General features: G+C 35.8%; 1 protein-coding gene across 2 annotated transcripts in view; it reads left to right on the forward strand.

Annotated features, from left to right (window-relative positions):
• Window positions 1–15,885, forward strand: part of LOC131064908 (transcription factor FER-LIKE IRON DEFICIENCY-INDUCED TRANSCRIPTION FACTOR) — a 79,430-nt gene that overhangs the window by 7,229 nt on the left and 56,316 nt on the right. The window contains exon 4 of one of the 2 annotated variants that reach the window (XM_059217860.1): window positions 13,834–14,205. The exons of the other annotated variant lie outside the window; for it this stretch is intronic. Coding sequence (XP_059073843.1) covers window positions 13,834–13,842 — 9 coding nt within the window. The 3' untranslated portion in view covers window positions 13,843–14,205. Of the gene's footprint in view, window positions 1–13,833; window positions 14,206–15,885 lie in introns of those variants that run through there. 2 annotated transcript variants of the gene reach the window in all.

Consider the following 15,885-nt stretch of genomic DNA (forward strand, 5'->3'; position numbering starts at 1 on the left):
GAGCAACAGTGGTGGAAGAAAACCCCACTGGATCAGGTAATAAACTAGAAGATGGAGAATTGTTGATGATGAGGAGAGCTTTGTGTCATACCAGAGGAGATAAAGAACCCTTGTAGAGGATGAATCTATTCAAGGCCAGATGTAAGGTATCCGATAAGTGTTGTAAATTTGTTATTGATAGTGGTAGTTCAGATAATATTATTTCAGAAGAGATGGCGAATAAGTTGAAATTGGAGAGATTGAAACACCCTAAGCCTTATTAGATAACATAGATTCAGGATGAACATAAGTTGTTAATAAGTGAACAGTGTTTGGTAAAATAAAAAATTGGGAATTATCATGATGAAGTTTTGTGTGATATTATGCCTATGGATATTTGTCATCTTTTATTGGGAAGACCTTGGTAGTTTGATAGACAGGTTGTACATGATGGGAGGAAGAATACATACACTATTGTGACCAATGGGATGAAGCAAACCTTTTTACCTTTGGAGGAACCTTTGAAGAGTGAAGTCTGTACAAATACCATAATCTGTTTAGTAGATGGAAGGAAATTCGTGGATGGACCGAGACATGAGAATATGTGTTTTGCCTTAATTCCTAAGAAGACTGAGAGATCAGAACCAGAAGGAGAACACTCGGAAGGGATTAGAGATTTGCTAACAGAATATGAGGACATCATTTCAGATAATGTACCTGATGGATTGCCACTTGTTAGGAGTATTAGTCATTGCATGGACTTGGTTCTTGGAGCTAGTTTGCCTAACAAAGCTGTACACCGGTTGACACCGACAAAGAATGAAGAAATGAATAGACAAGTGCAAGAGCTATTGAAGAAATGTTTGATCAAGGAGAGTTTGAGCCCTTGTGCAGTACCAACAGTATTATCACCTAAGAAGAATGGAGAATGGAGGATGTGTACCGATTCAAGAGCAATAAACAAGATCATAGTGAAATATCAGTTCCCTTTGCCTAGGATGGATGACATAATGGACTGTTTGAGTGGAGCAAAATACTTTACAAAGATAGATTTGAAGAGTGGATATCATAAGATCACAATCAGAGAAGGTGATGAGTGGAAGACAACATTTAAGATAAATGAAAGACTATATGAATGGTTGGTGCTGCCTTTTGGATTGACTAATGCACCGAGTACTTTCATGAGGTTGATGAATAAGGTATTAAAGAAATTATTGTGTAAGTTTGTTATTGTATATTTGGATGACATTCTGATTTTCAGTAGAACAAAAGAGGAGCATTTGTTGCAGTTAAGACAAGTTTTACAAAGGTTGAGAGAAGAAAAATTGTTGATCAATATCAAGAAGTGTACTTTCATGAAGGATGAGTTAGTCCATTTAGGATTTGTGATATCTGAGGATGGTTTGAAGATGAACCCTGAGAAAGTGAAAGCCATTGTTGAGTGGCCTACACCAGAAAGCATTGAAGAGGTAAGATAATTTCATGGATTGGCTAGTTTTTATTGGAAGTTTATTAGAAATTTCAGTTCCGTTTGTGACCATGTGACTGAGACCATGAGAGGAGATCGGAAGGAATTCAAGTGGACCACCAGAGCAAACAAAAGTTTTGAATTGTTAAAGTAGAAAGTGACTGAGCAACATGTGTTAGCTTTACTGAATTTCAATAAGGTATTTCAAGAGGATTGTGATGCAAGTGGAACATCAATAGGAGTAGTTTTAAGTCAAGAAGGGAGAGTAGTAGCCTATTTCAGTGAGAAATTGAATGATGCCCGGAAGAGATATTCAATGTATGATCAGGATTTGTATGCCATAGTTCAAGACTTGAAGAAATTGAGACACTACTTGTTGCCTAAGAAGTTTGTGTTGTATACAGATCATCAAGCTTTACAGTATTTGAATATTCAGAGTAAGTTGAATCAGAGACATATGAGATGGGTAGAATTCTTGCAGAGTTACACCTTTGTGTTGAAGCATAGAAGTGAGAAATCTAGCAAAGTTGTTGATGCATTGAATAGGAGAAGGAATTTGCTGACAGAGATGAGACTGACAATATTAGGTTTTAAAGATTTGAAGACCTTGTATGATGAAGACCCAGATTTTACACAACCTTGGAAAGCATGTAGAAAACCAGTTATGGTTAATAGGAGCAAATGGTTGGATTATTTCTTTCAGGATGGGATGTTATTCAGGGGAGTTCAGTTGTGCATACCTAAGAGTTCCATGAGAGAGAACCTAATAAAAGAGAAGTATAGTGGAGGTTTAGTTGGACATTTTGGCATTGACAAAACAGTTGTATTGGTGAGTGAGCAGTACTTTTGGCCCCAAATTCATAAGGATGTTAAGAGATATGTGCAGAGTTGAAGAGTTTGTCAAGTTGCAAAAGGTAGTAGTCAAAATGTGGGATTGTATAAACCTTTGACAGTAATGGTAAGACCTTGGGAGGATATAAGAATGGATTTTGTACTTCGATTGCCTAAGACACCAAGAGGGAATGATTCTATATTTGTGGTAGTGGATAGATTTTCAAATATGGATCATTTCATACCTTGTAAGAAGACATCAAATACATTACATGTAGTAGACCTATTTTTCAAGGAAGTAGTGAGATTGCATGGATTACCTAAGAGCATAGTTTCAGACAGAGACACTAAGTTTATTGGCTATTTTTGGAGAACACTTTGGAAAAAGATGAAGACAGATTTGAAGTTTAGTTCTACTTTTCATCCACAAACTGACGGACAGACAAAAGTAGTTAACCGAAGATTGGGAAATTTGTTGAGATGTTTAGTGGGAGAAAAAACCAGAAGTTGAGATTTGATCCTTGCACAAGCAAAGTTTGCCTACAACAATTCAGTGAATAGAAGTACCCAAAAAATACCTTTTGATATTGTTATAGGAGTGCATCCTAGAGGAATATTATAATTGAGAGACATTAGCAGTGAAAACCAGAAGAGTTCAAAAGCAAAAGATTTTGCAGATCACATGGCAGCATTGCATATTCAGGTTAAACAACATTTGGAAGACATGAACAACAAATATAAAGAGAAGGCAGATGAGAAGATGAGACATAAGGAATTTAAAGTTGATGATGAAGTGATGGTATATTTGAGAAAATAGAGAATCTGATTGGAACTTATTATAATTTGTAGATGAATAAGTTTGGACCCTGTAAGATTTTGAGAAAGTTTAGTTATGGAAATGCATATGAAGTGGAGCTACCAGATAGTCTAAGTATTTCACCTACATTCAACATTGCAGATCTTCATGAATACCATGAACCAAAATTCAGTGAGGATAGTATTGCAGACCTTGAGAAACAATTGCCCCGGAATGAACCGGGTCAGATTGAAGAGATTTTGGACAGTAGGATTGGGTGTAGTACCTAGAACAATCAGTACAAAGAATATCTTGTGAAGTGGAAGAGCAGACCAGTTGAAGATTCATCTTGGATTTCTCAGGTAGAGGTAGACCACCTTGGTTTCCTTCTGACCCCAGCAAAGTGAGAGGCTCACTTTTCATTAACCCCGAATGTTTGATGCAGGAGCATCCCCAGTTCACAACAATCTTGCATCAACCTGTAAAGCAGAAAAAAATCGAACCCTAGTTGCTCTCCCCTCTTCCAACTCCAAGGAGAGAGAAGGGAGGGTACTAGGATTGACGGTTTTCACTTAGGGGAGACTTTACATTCAAAAGAGGGTTTGAAACCCACAAGATCCAATCCCACGCAATGCAAGATTGGATTCTAAATGAGTTTCAAGGGTTAAGACAGCAAGGCTACCCTCTTTTGTAAAGAATGTGGATAGAATGATTAAGCTAGGAATGCATAGAAAGTGAGAAAGATTCGCTTATAAACTGAGATAGGGATATAGGATGAAGCTGCGGACCTGGAATTAGCAGTAAAATGTCGAGACGATGTTGTCCTGCAAATTTGAGCGAAAGTTGACGGGACGATGGCGCCCGGCGTGCACACGGTCCTCCGAAAAATCTGCGAAACGAAGGGGGATCTGTTCGTCTCTGCACAAGGGTTCCAGATCTTCAATTTCAGTCGCGTACCTGCAACCTACACATAGAAAAGCGAAGACGATTGGGGGGTTAGGGATTAGGGGTTTGCCCTTAGGTCAAACCTCGGTTTTGGAATTAACCAAGAAATGAGAAATGCTGTAAATGTAAATGTTTGTAATGTAAAACAAGTACTAGTACCTTGTTGTAAGAATGTTTGTATTCTTACATGCGAAGGTGTAGATGTTGTTGTATGTTGTATGTTGTATGTTGTATGTTGTAGTATGTGATCTCCTCTTCAATGGTTGAATCCTTGTCTTGAATGCAACACTTAGCCTTGAATGGAGACTTAGAATGATCAATTGCTTGAAGGAATGCTTGAATGCCTGAATGCTTGAATGTTTGAATATCGTTTCCACGCCTTTTTCATCTTACCAAAATGAGAGAGGAAAAGTAGTTTATATACTTGCCAATTAGGGTTGATAGACTGATTTTCCCGACCTTAGGCCGACCAGGAAATGTTATTTTCCAATTTGCAAACAAAAAGACCCGAAGCCCCATAGGAGACCGGGCCCAAAATAGGGCCAGGGACCAGGGCGCTGGGCGCCATGGTCCTAAGGGACCAGGGCGTTGGGCGCTCTGGTCCCACCTCCCGGGACAGCAGGGTGCAAGGAGGGATCAGGCAGGGTGCTAGAAAAATGCAGTTTTTGATGTCGTGGACAAGTTTCGGGGTCTCCATTCAGGTTCAGTGTTGCATCACCATCGTGAAGACCCAAATGCGGTCAAAATTGCAAGTGTCACAATTTTAGGACACTACACAACCAAAAACATTTTCCTTTTTGTTTTGTTTGCAGTTTCAGTTTTCTTTCTGTGTGTCTTGGTTTTGGTTCACCGAATCCCATGGAGTTGGATTCTACTTGAAGACTTGATCATCTTTCTTGCTTTCAAACCAAATCTAATTTGGATCACTTTCCGACAAGATATCGCTATCGGTTTTCATGACAGTTTCTTGTTACCGGTTGTTCCTTTGTTACCGATTGCCTAAGACCTATTATGGTGATCTACTGGAACCCATTCCGAAGCTTGCAGAGCCTTGGGTGTTGATTTCGATGTTCCTTGGCGTGTGGCTGACCTTCTACATTTTATCCTTTGGATTTTCCAGAGGAATCTCTTGGCGGAGACCGACCTTGTTTATTTTGCATGTTAGGTCTTGTTCTTTGGATTTTGATCCCTTTTGGGCCGACTGGATTCTTTGGATCTATATATATTTGAAATCATGCTTTAAAATTCAATCAATTAGAATCAATCAGAATATCAAATAGATAGACTGTGCCTAGAAGATAGATCTTTCGATTCAATGTCTTAGTTGTGACCTATTCTACCAGGCTTGTGTGCTGATATGTTGTAACTCGATTGTTACCGATTGGATGTAATTAAATTTCATGCAATAAAATTATCTGTTCTGCATTGTCTCCATCATATTTGTGTGTTTACACTATGTTCACTCTTGCTGACTGGTCCAGATTGATCTCCATGAGGTCCCTCCTCACCGGTGATTGCTTCATTTCTTCATCTTTGTGATAGTTTATACCACAATTTTTGCCTTTGTGGTAGGTACTACTATCATATCCTCACTTCTTATAAGAATCATCATCTTATTTGTCTTTGTAATAGGGAATTTGACTTCTTCCAATATAGTATGAGTTACCTCTTCCTTGACCCGTAGGGTTTGCTCCCCAATCATCGCATCTCATATTGCTGATTTAAAGTCACACTTCTCTTTCCCTTTGGCGGTTTCCATTCTCTTCCACCATTTAATTAAATCCCCTCTCTATTTTGAGTTCCCTTTGGTAAGCCTCTTTTATTATTTAGATGTTCCACATACCCAAAACCTCTTTGAATAGATTCTCTTAAACTATTGGTGTATTTTTGCCACTTGCCCAAAATTTTCATCATGATTTTCAAAGTTAATTATTTTCTTGTTGAAATATTTGTTGTATTATTTTTTAATCATGATTCTTTGCCTTAGATTATGCAATAATTCTTTCAGTAGCTTCAATCCATAATTTTTTATAATGAACTTGGATTTTAGCTTTTCTACCATCTTGTCCTAGTTTTGAATGATAGTTTTATCTTTCTTATTCATCTCTAATTTGAATACCTTCCTCCATATATTAGAATGGCATTTCAACTTAGTCTTTACAAATTTTACTCTTTCTAGATTAGTAATATGCTCATGCTCAAAGTGTTTTTCTAAATTATTTATCCAAACTATCAACTCTTAATGGTTCAAATTTAGAAAATAATTAGTATTGTATAACATAGCTCTCTTACAAATACCTAATATGGATCTCAAACAACCTTTCTTCCTCATCTTCCTTACTTTTAGTTTACTCCCGTATGTTCACTTCGTATTCTTTGTCACTCTTATTAGCCTTAGGGTTAGGTTTTCTTCAATAACATTGCTCATATGCATCCATCTGGTTCTACATATCCTTCATCATCTCATATACATTCCATTTTTGTAGTACGGTTGACAATATAATGACCTCTTTTGATGATATATTAGATCTAATCTAACAACATTGGTTGAAAACCTCCATAACCACCTTATGAATTGCTTCATAGTTGACACTCTATTTACAAGCTTCCTATAGGCTACCTTAGATTTCGTGATATCCTTGCAAAATTTTGTGATTACCTAACACTAAGTGATACATCTACAAGAAATTCACAAGTTTCCTTAGGATTTCAAACCTCACTTTAAAGGAAAATTCAACAATGCAGTGAAAATGACATAACAACGTACATAATATAATATCGCAAAAATAACACCAAAAAAATTATTGATCTTACAACTTTTTGGATAATTACTACTTGTTGGAATGAGCTCCTTATATGCTTAGATGCAATTTTTTTATTAATAACTATTAAACTACACTAATAAGATAAACCTCATCACATTCATGTTTACCATACCACCAAAACTTTCCTTATAAATTGTATTCCCAAGCCTCAAAGCTGATCTATGCTAGCTATGAGGTGACACCAATCCCTAGGCCACATGAAATGTGTCGTCATGTATTGATAAACTTTTAAATCCATGTAGTGATAACATTGGGTAATCTTCATGTGATTCTCTATATACATTCTTCTCATATATTCCCTTTTTTACTTGACTCCAAATGATGTAGTGCAAGTGGGAAAGTTAAGATTGTTCAACCAAGTAGATGATTATCAATAAAGTAATAATATTATATTAATATAATTTCTTTCAAACATGAATTTTTCATCTACTCATCACTATATAACATGCTCACAATATTATGAAACCAAATTTCAAACTCTAATATATGATAAATTCTTTTGTAACTATATAATTAACCAAAAAATAGAAAAAAAGACAAATTAATTGAAATTAATTTATGGCGATGCAATATTACCTTGATGTCCAAGGATGGTAATACATCAAACAAAAACTTGAATTATGTTTAGTTCTCCTCCAAAATACTTTTTGGCCATTTTTGTGTCCTTCAACTTAGTGTTCTTGTTAGGATTAATGATAGTCCCAAAGATACTGAGAGGGGGGGGGGGGGGGGGGGGGGGGGGGGCGGGCGGGGGAGTGAATCAGTATCTAACCGGTTAACATAATATTTAACCTTATTAAGTATTTTGCATTCCAAAACAGTATACCGGTAAACAAGAATTAATGCAGTAAAGACAACATAGAAAACACACCATAACACAAGATGTTTAACGAGGAAACCCGGTGGGGGAAAAACCTCGGTGGGATTTGTGACCCACAATATTCACTCACTGGCCAATGAATAAATATTACTTACAAGAGGGGCTTGCACATGCAGGAAGGCCATCTGCCTAGAGCTCACTACTCAATCTACAAAATGGAAGTCTCACTGACTTACAAATGGATTATGAAAATCCAATATAATGTATGCTACAATTCAACATCTACTATGCTAGGTTTAGTACCGGTTTAAGCTCATACTATAACCATAAACCTTATACAAAATTTGCCATAATATTCGCTCATCACTTCTCTACATTCATACTACTTATGTAAATGATTTACAAGATCTCATACATATATGAGTCTATTACAATATGCCATGTCGGCTTTACAAAAAGATATTTACAATTAAATACAATAAACAAAAGTTTGTTCATGTCGGCTAGGGTGCCGATATACATTCTTGTCGGTGTCGGTGAAGTGTCTACCGGTGAATTACTAGATGAATGCCCCAAGGTTGCATGTAGGTTTTCGGTAGGTTGTCATCAATGACAACACCATCATTTCTCACTAGAGTGTAGAATGCCAACAATCTCCCCCTTTGGAATTGATGGCAACACTCATGAGAAAAATCCAAAAAATTGTTTCCAAAAATGAAGTCCAAAAAGTTACCAAAAATGTGTGATCCCCCTAAGTAGATGATCTCCTCTGATAACCATTTTTCTCTGTCCCACTACTCCCCCTTTGACATCAATGACAAAGGTTGTCAAAAATTGTCAAATGGGTGCAAAATTTTAACTTGAACTTTGTAACTGGTTGGTTACAATCTGGAATATGTCTGCTAATACCAAGTTTAAGCTCTGTATAAATCTATTGCTGTCCTTCATAGTTGCCTCAGTTCTCTGGATTGTATCGGTGAGATGATGCATATGCTCTTCCGGTGACCTCTGACCTTGAATTAATGCCTCAGAGATTTCTTTCCTCAGAGAGATAAGGTTGTCTAACTTAGGACTGAGTTTGTGCTTAAGCTCTTTGGTGTTTACCTTGATCCTTTCTTTCTCTTTCTCTAACTTCTCCAATTTTTCCTTAAATCCAGCAATTTCTTGTTCAATAACTGATATAGGTTCAGATGAACCAATGATATTATTAGCTATATCATTTACCTCCTTCTGAATTTTTCTTATTTCCTTATCAATGTCCACTGCTAACAGATTTGTCTTGCAAGTATCTTTGTACAGTTCCTTATACTCCAAAATTATTGTATTCAATGCCAGTAAAAGTGTATTGATGTGTTTCGTGCACTTGTTTATTGTTTCCTCAAAGAATTTTCCTTTTTCCTTTTCCATTTTCTCCTTGAATGTTTCCTCATTAATTTGATCAACTGTCAGTATATTACCAACAATATATTTAGACAATGTGTCTAATTGACTTAAAGAATCCTTTACATTATCTACATTGCATTTGGGTGCAATCATCTTAAGAATGGGTATTGTGTCATTAATCGCCTTATAGGCCAATGCATTACATCTGTTATTTTATTTATTGAGTCCAACATTACTTCAGTCACATTAGTAGGTCTAAATTCAGTCAGTGAAGTACCAGATGTCTGACCAACTACCTTTACAATCTCAGTGCTTCTAGTGGGTATAACCAATTTTCTTGTATTGACCTCTAGTGGATCAGTCTGTGTTTGCATTTCTACTAGCAATGGTTTTGGTTTCTTAGTGATTTTCGGTTACACTACCTCAATGTGTACCTGTGAATCGACCATTTTCTCAGTTGGTTTCTCTGTAATATCTGCTGCCGGTATCTCTGTTACTATCTCTGTGGGTTTCTTTGTGCTTGCATCAGTATTACCAATAACCATTCCATTGTCCAAGGGTTCCATTGAATGCTCTGCTTTCTCTACTTTCCCTGTTTGTGTTTCAACCTCAATATGTTCTATCAGTTGCTCAGTAGCAATATCTTTCTTTACCTTTGTGTTATCCTTATCCACTACAATGTTTACTCCTGAGTATCAATGTTCATAGTGTACAAAATTTCTGACTCGGGGTTAGTGTCCTCATGTGTTGTGTCCACATTCTTAGTAGCCGGTGTGTTATCAATCTGTACCGGTGGAGCAACTAAAGGTGGTGGTAGGTTGTCAGTTACTTTTATATTTGGTATTCCACTTATCTTACCTTTCCCCTTGTCTCTGTCCTTCTGATAAACTTTGAAATTTTTCTTTGGTCTTTTCAACTCTTCCTGTTTTTCCTTCTCTACAAAGAAGATATCCCACTTGTCTGTTGTTTCTTTTGCAATTTCATTGACTCTACCAGCCATTAGGCTCACATACCGGTGTCCACTTGCAAAAACTGTTCTATTAGCTTCACTAATTAATTCATCGATTTCTTCTATAGAGTTGACCGGATGTACAACTAGAAGTTTTTCAATCTTTAGTTTCTTGTCAAGATCCATGACAGCAATCCTTTTGGCATCTAACCTCCTGTACAATTCATTTGGTAAATCATCTACAACTTTTATTAACACTTTCTTGTATATGTCAAGATGTAGAATTATTCTATTCTCAATACTTTCGTTTTCTTCTTTTGTGAATGTATTGTACAGTTTGCTAACATTAGAAGTTACCATCATCATTTATCTCACCTAGTAAGTTGTCCAATGGTGGTATAACCTGTTTTTGCTTCTTCTTGGGTGTCAACTTCTTTGTCGGTGGTCTCACTGCTTGTTGCTTCTGCCTTGGTGTTCTTGTTTTCTTGGGTGGAGGAGAGGGTACCGATGAAGGTTTTCTCTTCCTATCAACTCGCTTAAACTCAACAAGTATGCCACTGTCAGATGATGTACCAACCATTGAGATGTGTGCCTCTGGTTGTAATCCTTCTAGGTCACTTTCCTTTATTCCAGTTATGTTCATGACATTTTCTTTTATTTCCTTAACTTGCTTAGATGCACTCCTCATGCATTTTTCTCTTTTCTTCCTTTGTTTCAATGTTTGTACATCACTTTCTATTGTTTCTGCATTTCCGAAAACCTTTTCTTCTAGTTCTCTAGGTGCCTCTAACAAGGCTTTAGCATAAGTTTCAATGATATTTACGTCTGCCTCATACCCCATTTCTATTACCCATACAGTTCTAGGAAGAACTGCCTCCATCCAGATTTCATCCTTTTTAATTACAAAACATATTTCTTTTTCATATTTGTCTACAACACTTTGTGGCAGTCTCTCTATTGTTTTCATTTTTGCTTTGAAGGTTTTGAAGTACTCTGTTATATTGTTTTCTTTGTCTGTGCCCATACCGGTGAAGATTTCTAAGAGTTGTTTGCCTACCGGTATATCATATCCAAAGTCTTTCTTTCCAATATCGGGAACTTCTTTTGTGAAGTACAACATGAGACATACAAGAAGATTGCCAAAACGAAAAGTTCCTTTCTTATCACCTTTGATCTTTTTCAGGTTGTCTATCAACTCATCCTTTAACCACTCACATACATCTATTTTTGCATCATTATTCACCATATCATAGGCACTTTTAATACAAAGACTAGATAATGAGTTAATTCGGTTTGCATGTGTGGTCTTATAACCTAGGATCATGCTTATGAATCTGACATTTTCATCTTTGACATCATTTACTCTCATTGATCTGCTATCATATGTTGCTCCTGTTAATGTCATGACAGTATTATTAGGAACCTTCTTAGTCTTATTTGGCCTGCTACCGGTGGAGGGTAAACCTGTCACTGCCCTAATTGCTTCTTTGGTGATTTTGCAAACTAAATCTAGCCAAAGAAATTCTCCATGAACTCTACTAAGGACAATTCTTACTACCTCCTTAGGAAAATCAAGGATGTCCAAGATTTCCACAAAACCTAAAGTTTCAATTACCTTGTGCTCGGGTTTTACATTTTCATTTTCATCATAGATAGCAGTTCTAAACATTTTCAATATTTCCTCAGAACCTAATTCCTCAATATGGCAATGAATATAGATTCTAGGGTCTTCAACATAAGCAACTCCTTTTGAAATTTTTGAAAAAGAACCTATGGAATCATCTTGTTTCGCTATCTCGGGAATGATTTTAAAAATGGGCCTAGGGCGTTTCACAACTTCTACAAAAGTAGGGTTTGCAATAAATTACGTAGCAGAGGAGGAAGCCATTGATAAATACCTTAATCTGGCTGATAATGGTTTGAGTGCTTGAGAGAAATCGCTTCACTTCTTTGCCTTGGATTCCTTCGCTTAGATTTTCGCGCTCTCTAAAAGTTTGAATGCTCAGTGAATTGAAAAAGAGGGAAAATCAATGATTTATAATGTCTTTTCTTCCAACAATTGCAATAAATGCTTGTCGGTTAAGTGAAAATTAACACATCTGCCAGTAGAGAAGAAGTCCATTTTCTCACCATCAACCGAGGGTAAACTTGCATGATTTTCAACTTGTTTCAATACCCCCAAGGGTTACTTTTTTAGTTGGATGAAGAGTCTCCTGCCGGTGGAGTAATACTATGTTCTACCGGTGAAGGAATAGTCTCATCAACATTCTGATCTCTCTTTTTAATCCACTGTTTTGAAAATCCTTTATTATTTACCAGTGAAGTCTTGCTTCTATAAAATTTTGCAATATGTCCAATCTTGTTACAAGCATAACAAGTCACATTGTTCTTCTAAATAGCCTTTCCATATCCTATGTCAGTTTATGTTCTGCATTGATTAGATAAGTTTCCAAATCTTCCACAAACATAACATCTTACATTCATTCTGTAGTTTTCTAAATTGTGACCAATTTTGTTGCATTTGGAACATTGACCGATGGGTGCATTAATGTTTTGATTGTTTCTAGATATACACTGATTTGCTCTATTACCATACTTGTTACAGTTAAAGCATTTCCCATTAAATTTGTAAGCATTAGGTTGTCTTACCGGTTTACTGTGATCATGATTGTTCGCAGTATCAAAACTTTCTCCAACTTCAAATCCAAGTCCATTAGTATCTCCATTAGGTTTCTGACTTTTCAGTATATCATCAAGTTCTTCTGAACTTTTCTTGAATTTCTCTTTATGTTGATTTGCACTAGCCAACCCATTTTCCAGAATTCCCTTTTGTCTCAAAAGTTCAGTTTTATCATGTTCTATGTGAATCAAATCTCTCTTCAAAATATCATTTTCATGACTGAGTCTTAGATTTTCATTTCCAGCATCATTGAGTCTCCTAGTCAAGTCATCTTCATTCTTCTTTCTGTCTTCAATGTCTTTACAAAATCTCATTATCATGTCTTGCATTTCATTCCTCAAAGTCATGTTTTCTTGCCTCATCTCGTTTACAAGCTCATTAAGAGTTTCCTTTTCATCATCATCACTCTGCATCTTCTCATGAAGTTCTTTTCTCTTATTTCTAGCAATAGTGAGATTCTCCTGAAGCCCTTGAATGAATTCTCGTGCAGTCCTCAGATCATCTTCAAGTTTGATATTTCTCAACTTCTTTGCATCATAGTCCACAAGAGCTCCTTCTAATTACTTTCTCAAGTTCTCCATCTGTACCGGTGTCAGAATCTTCCTCAAGCTATTAGGCTTTTGAAAATAGAGGACCAGGCTCTGATACCAATTGTTAGGATTAATGATAGTCCCAAAGATATTGAGAGGGGGGGGTGAATCAGTATCTAACCGGTTAACAGAATATTTAACCTTATTAAGTATTTTGCATTCCAAAACAATATACCGGTAAACAGGGATTAATGCAGTAAATAGGAACTGTAGTCACATAAATCTGTCCACTTAATTAAATGAATATTTAATATTTATTTGATTATTTAACCATCAATTAATAATTAATTATTTTCATTTCATATTTGAAGCTTAGTATTAAATCTCAATCCTCCATAAGCATCCATAGTGCAAAAAGCTGCTGAGAGCTATACTCATTTGGGACTTGGAGAGGAGAGGAACAAGGGAGGAGCAACTATGAGCATCTTGATTAGCTATTTCATTTTATGTTTATATGCTTTCTATTTCATGCTTAATATCTCTCTTGATATGCCTGTTTAGGATAATCTTTTGTTGCTAACACTAACGTTTGTTTTTTGTGCTCTTGTGTGTGTTTCCATCAAACAGATTTTCTAATCCTTTTTGCAGAGCATCAGGAACAATTAAGACAACATAGAAAACACACCATAACACAAGATATTTAATGAGGAAACCCGGTGTGGGAAAAACCTCGGTGGGATTTGTGACCCACAATATTCACTCACTGGCCAATGAATAAATATTACTTACAAGAGGGGTCTGCACATGCAGGAAGGCCAACTGCCTAGAGCTCACTGCTCAATCTACAAAATGGAAGTCTCATTGACTTACAAATGGATTATGAAAATCCAATATAATGTACTGCTACAATTCAACATCTACTATGCCAGGTTTAGTACCAGTTTAAGCTCATACTTTAACCACAAATCTTATTCAAAATCTGCCTTAATATTCACTCATCACTTCTCTACATCCATACTACTTATGTAAATGATTTACAAGATCTCATACATATATGAGTCTATTACAATATGCCATGTCGGCTTTACAAAAAGATATTTACAATTAAATACAATAAACAAAAGTTTGTTCCTGTTGGCTAGGGTGTCGATATACATTCTTGCCGCTGCTGGTGAAGTGTCTGCCAGTACCTGTGTCTATCGATGATTTACCAAATGAATGCCACGAGGTTGTCTGTAGGCTGCTGGTAGGTTGCCATCAATGACAACACCATCATTTCTCACTAGAGTGTAGAATGCCAACAGTCCTCACACATATATATGCGTATTTGGATGCACACATATATACATACAAAGGTTTATATTAATCTCATAAAAATAAAATACTTGATTTTTTCAAATATTAATGTTAAATATAAAATGATGTTAGTGGGTACATAGTTAAACATAATTTATCATAATTGGCTAATTTATACACAGTAAGGTAAAATATTGAACTAATTAAGTGAAGTCGGGATAGGTTGAATCTGATTACACATATTACAACATCTTATCCTAAGATTACATTTGTTTCCATTCACACAAAACATATAACATATGCAATTGACGTGCTAATTAAGCTATCTTACTATCATAGACATGCAAAGTTAATATATCCAAGTTTATCCCAGTTTAACTTATTACCATTGATTTAATTAAAATTGAATGATTCGATTTGATCTTGTGAGTTCTAGTTACTATAGAATAAACTAATTACATGTAAAGGGGTAAAAGTATTGGTGATGATGCATAGTTAGATCCATCATCAACTAATTATTTAAACTAAACTAGTTTTTAAAAACATTGGAGACCTTGTAAGAAATAAATTTAAGTTTGAATTAAACCTAATTTCATATAAGATTGAAGTGATTATTGTATAAGTTGATAGTGAACTCCAAGGAGCTAATAGTGGGCTCCCGTAACCCAAGATCACCTGCAAGATGCAAAATATCCTTCCATAAGAGAGTATGGAAAGATGATGAATTAATTGATTATGGATGTAATCTGTATAATGATTGATAATAAAAATAAAGTACAAACTCTTATATCTTATAAATGTACAAAAGTCCAAGTTATATAGGCAAGGTGAGAGATAAGACTAGATAATATCATGGCAAGTGTCTTCATCCTATGAAATAAGGAAAAAACACATTAAATGACCTCGAATAAATGAAATAAATGACACAAGATAAGATACGATCTCATGACTACTAGGACTTCTAGAAATATTTCTAGGACCTAAGTAAATTTAACATATGAATAGGACCTACTAGGTGAACTAGTTGGGTAAAAAGAATCATTCACACCAATACTCCCCTTAAGTGCAACTTAGGAGTAGTAAGAAAATACAACAACACAAATATGATGCAAGGATTCAATGATGATGGGTCTCAACTACTATTCCAAGTTAGACACTCGTTTACAAATGATCTCTCACAAACAAAGTAAAGGAAAACAACTACATGGGAAAAAATATCTTCTCCAGAAGAGAAATTACAAGAAAACAATCATGTGCAAGTGAGGAATGAAAGACTTATCATGACTCCCTAAGGACTAATCCATCACAAATATATAATAAATGTGATGTCACGTTTCTCAATGATTAATTAAGTATTAGTGATGGATTAAATAATTTTATTAT

This window comes from Cryptomeria japonica, chromosome 3 (assembly GCF_030272615.1).
Source record: "Cryptomeria japonica chromosome 3, Sugi_1.0, whole genome shotgun sequence".
Classification (NCBI taxonomy): Eukaryota; Viridiplantae; Streptophyta; class Pinopsida; order Cupressales; family Cupressaceae; genus Cryptomeria; species Cryptomeria japonica.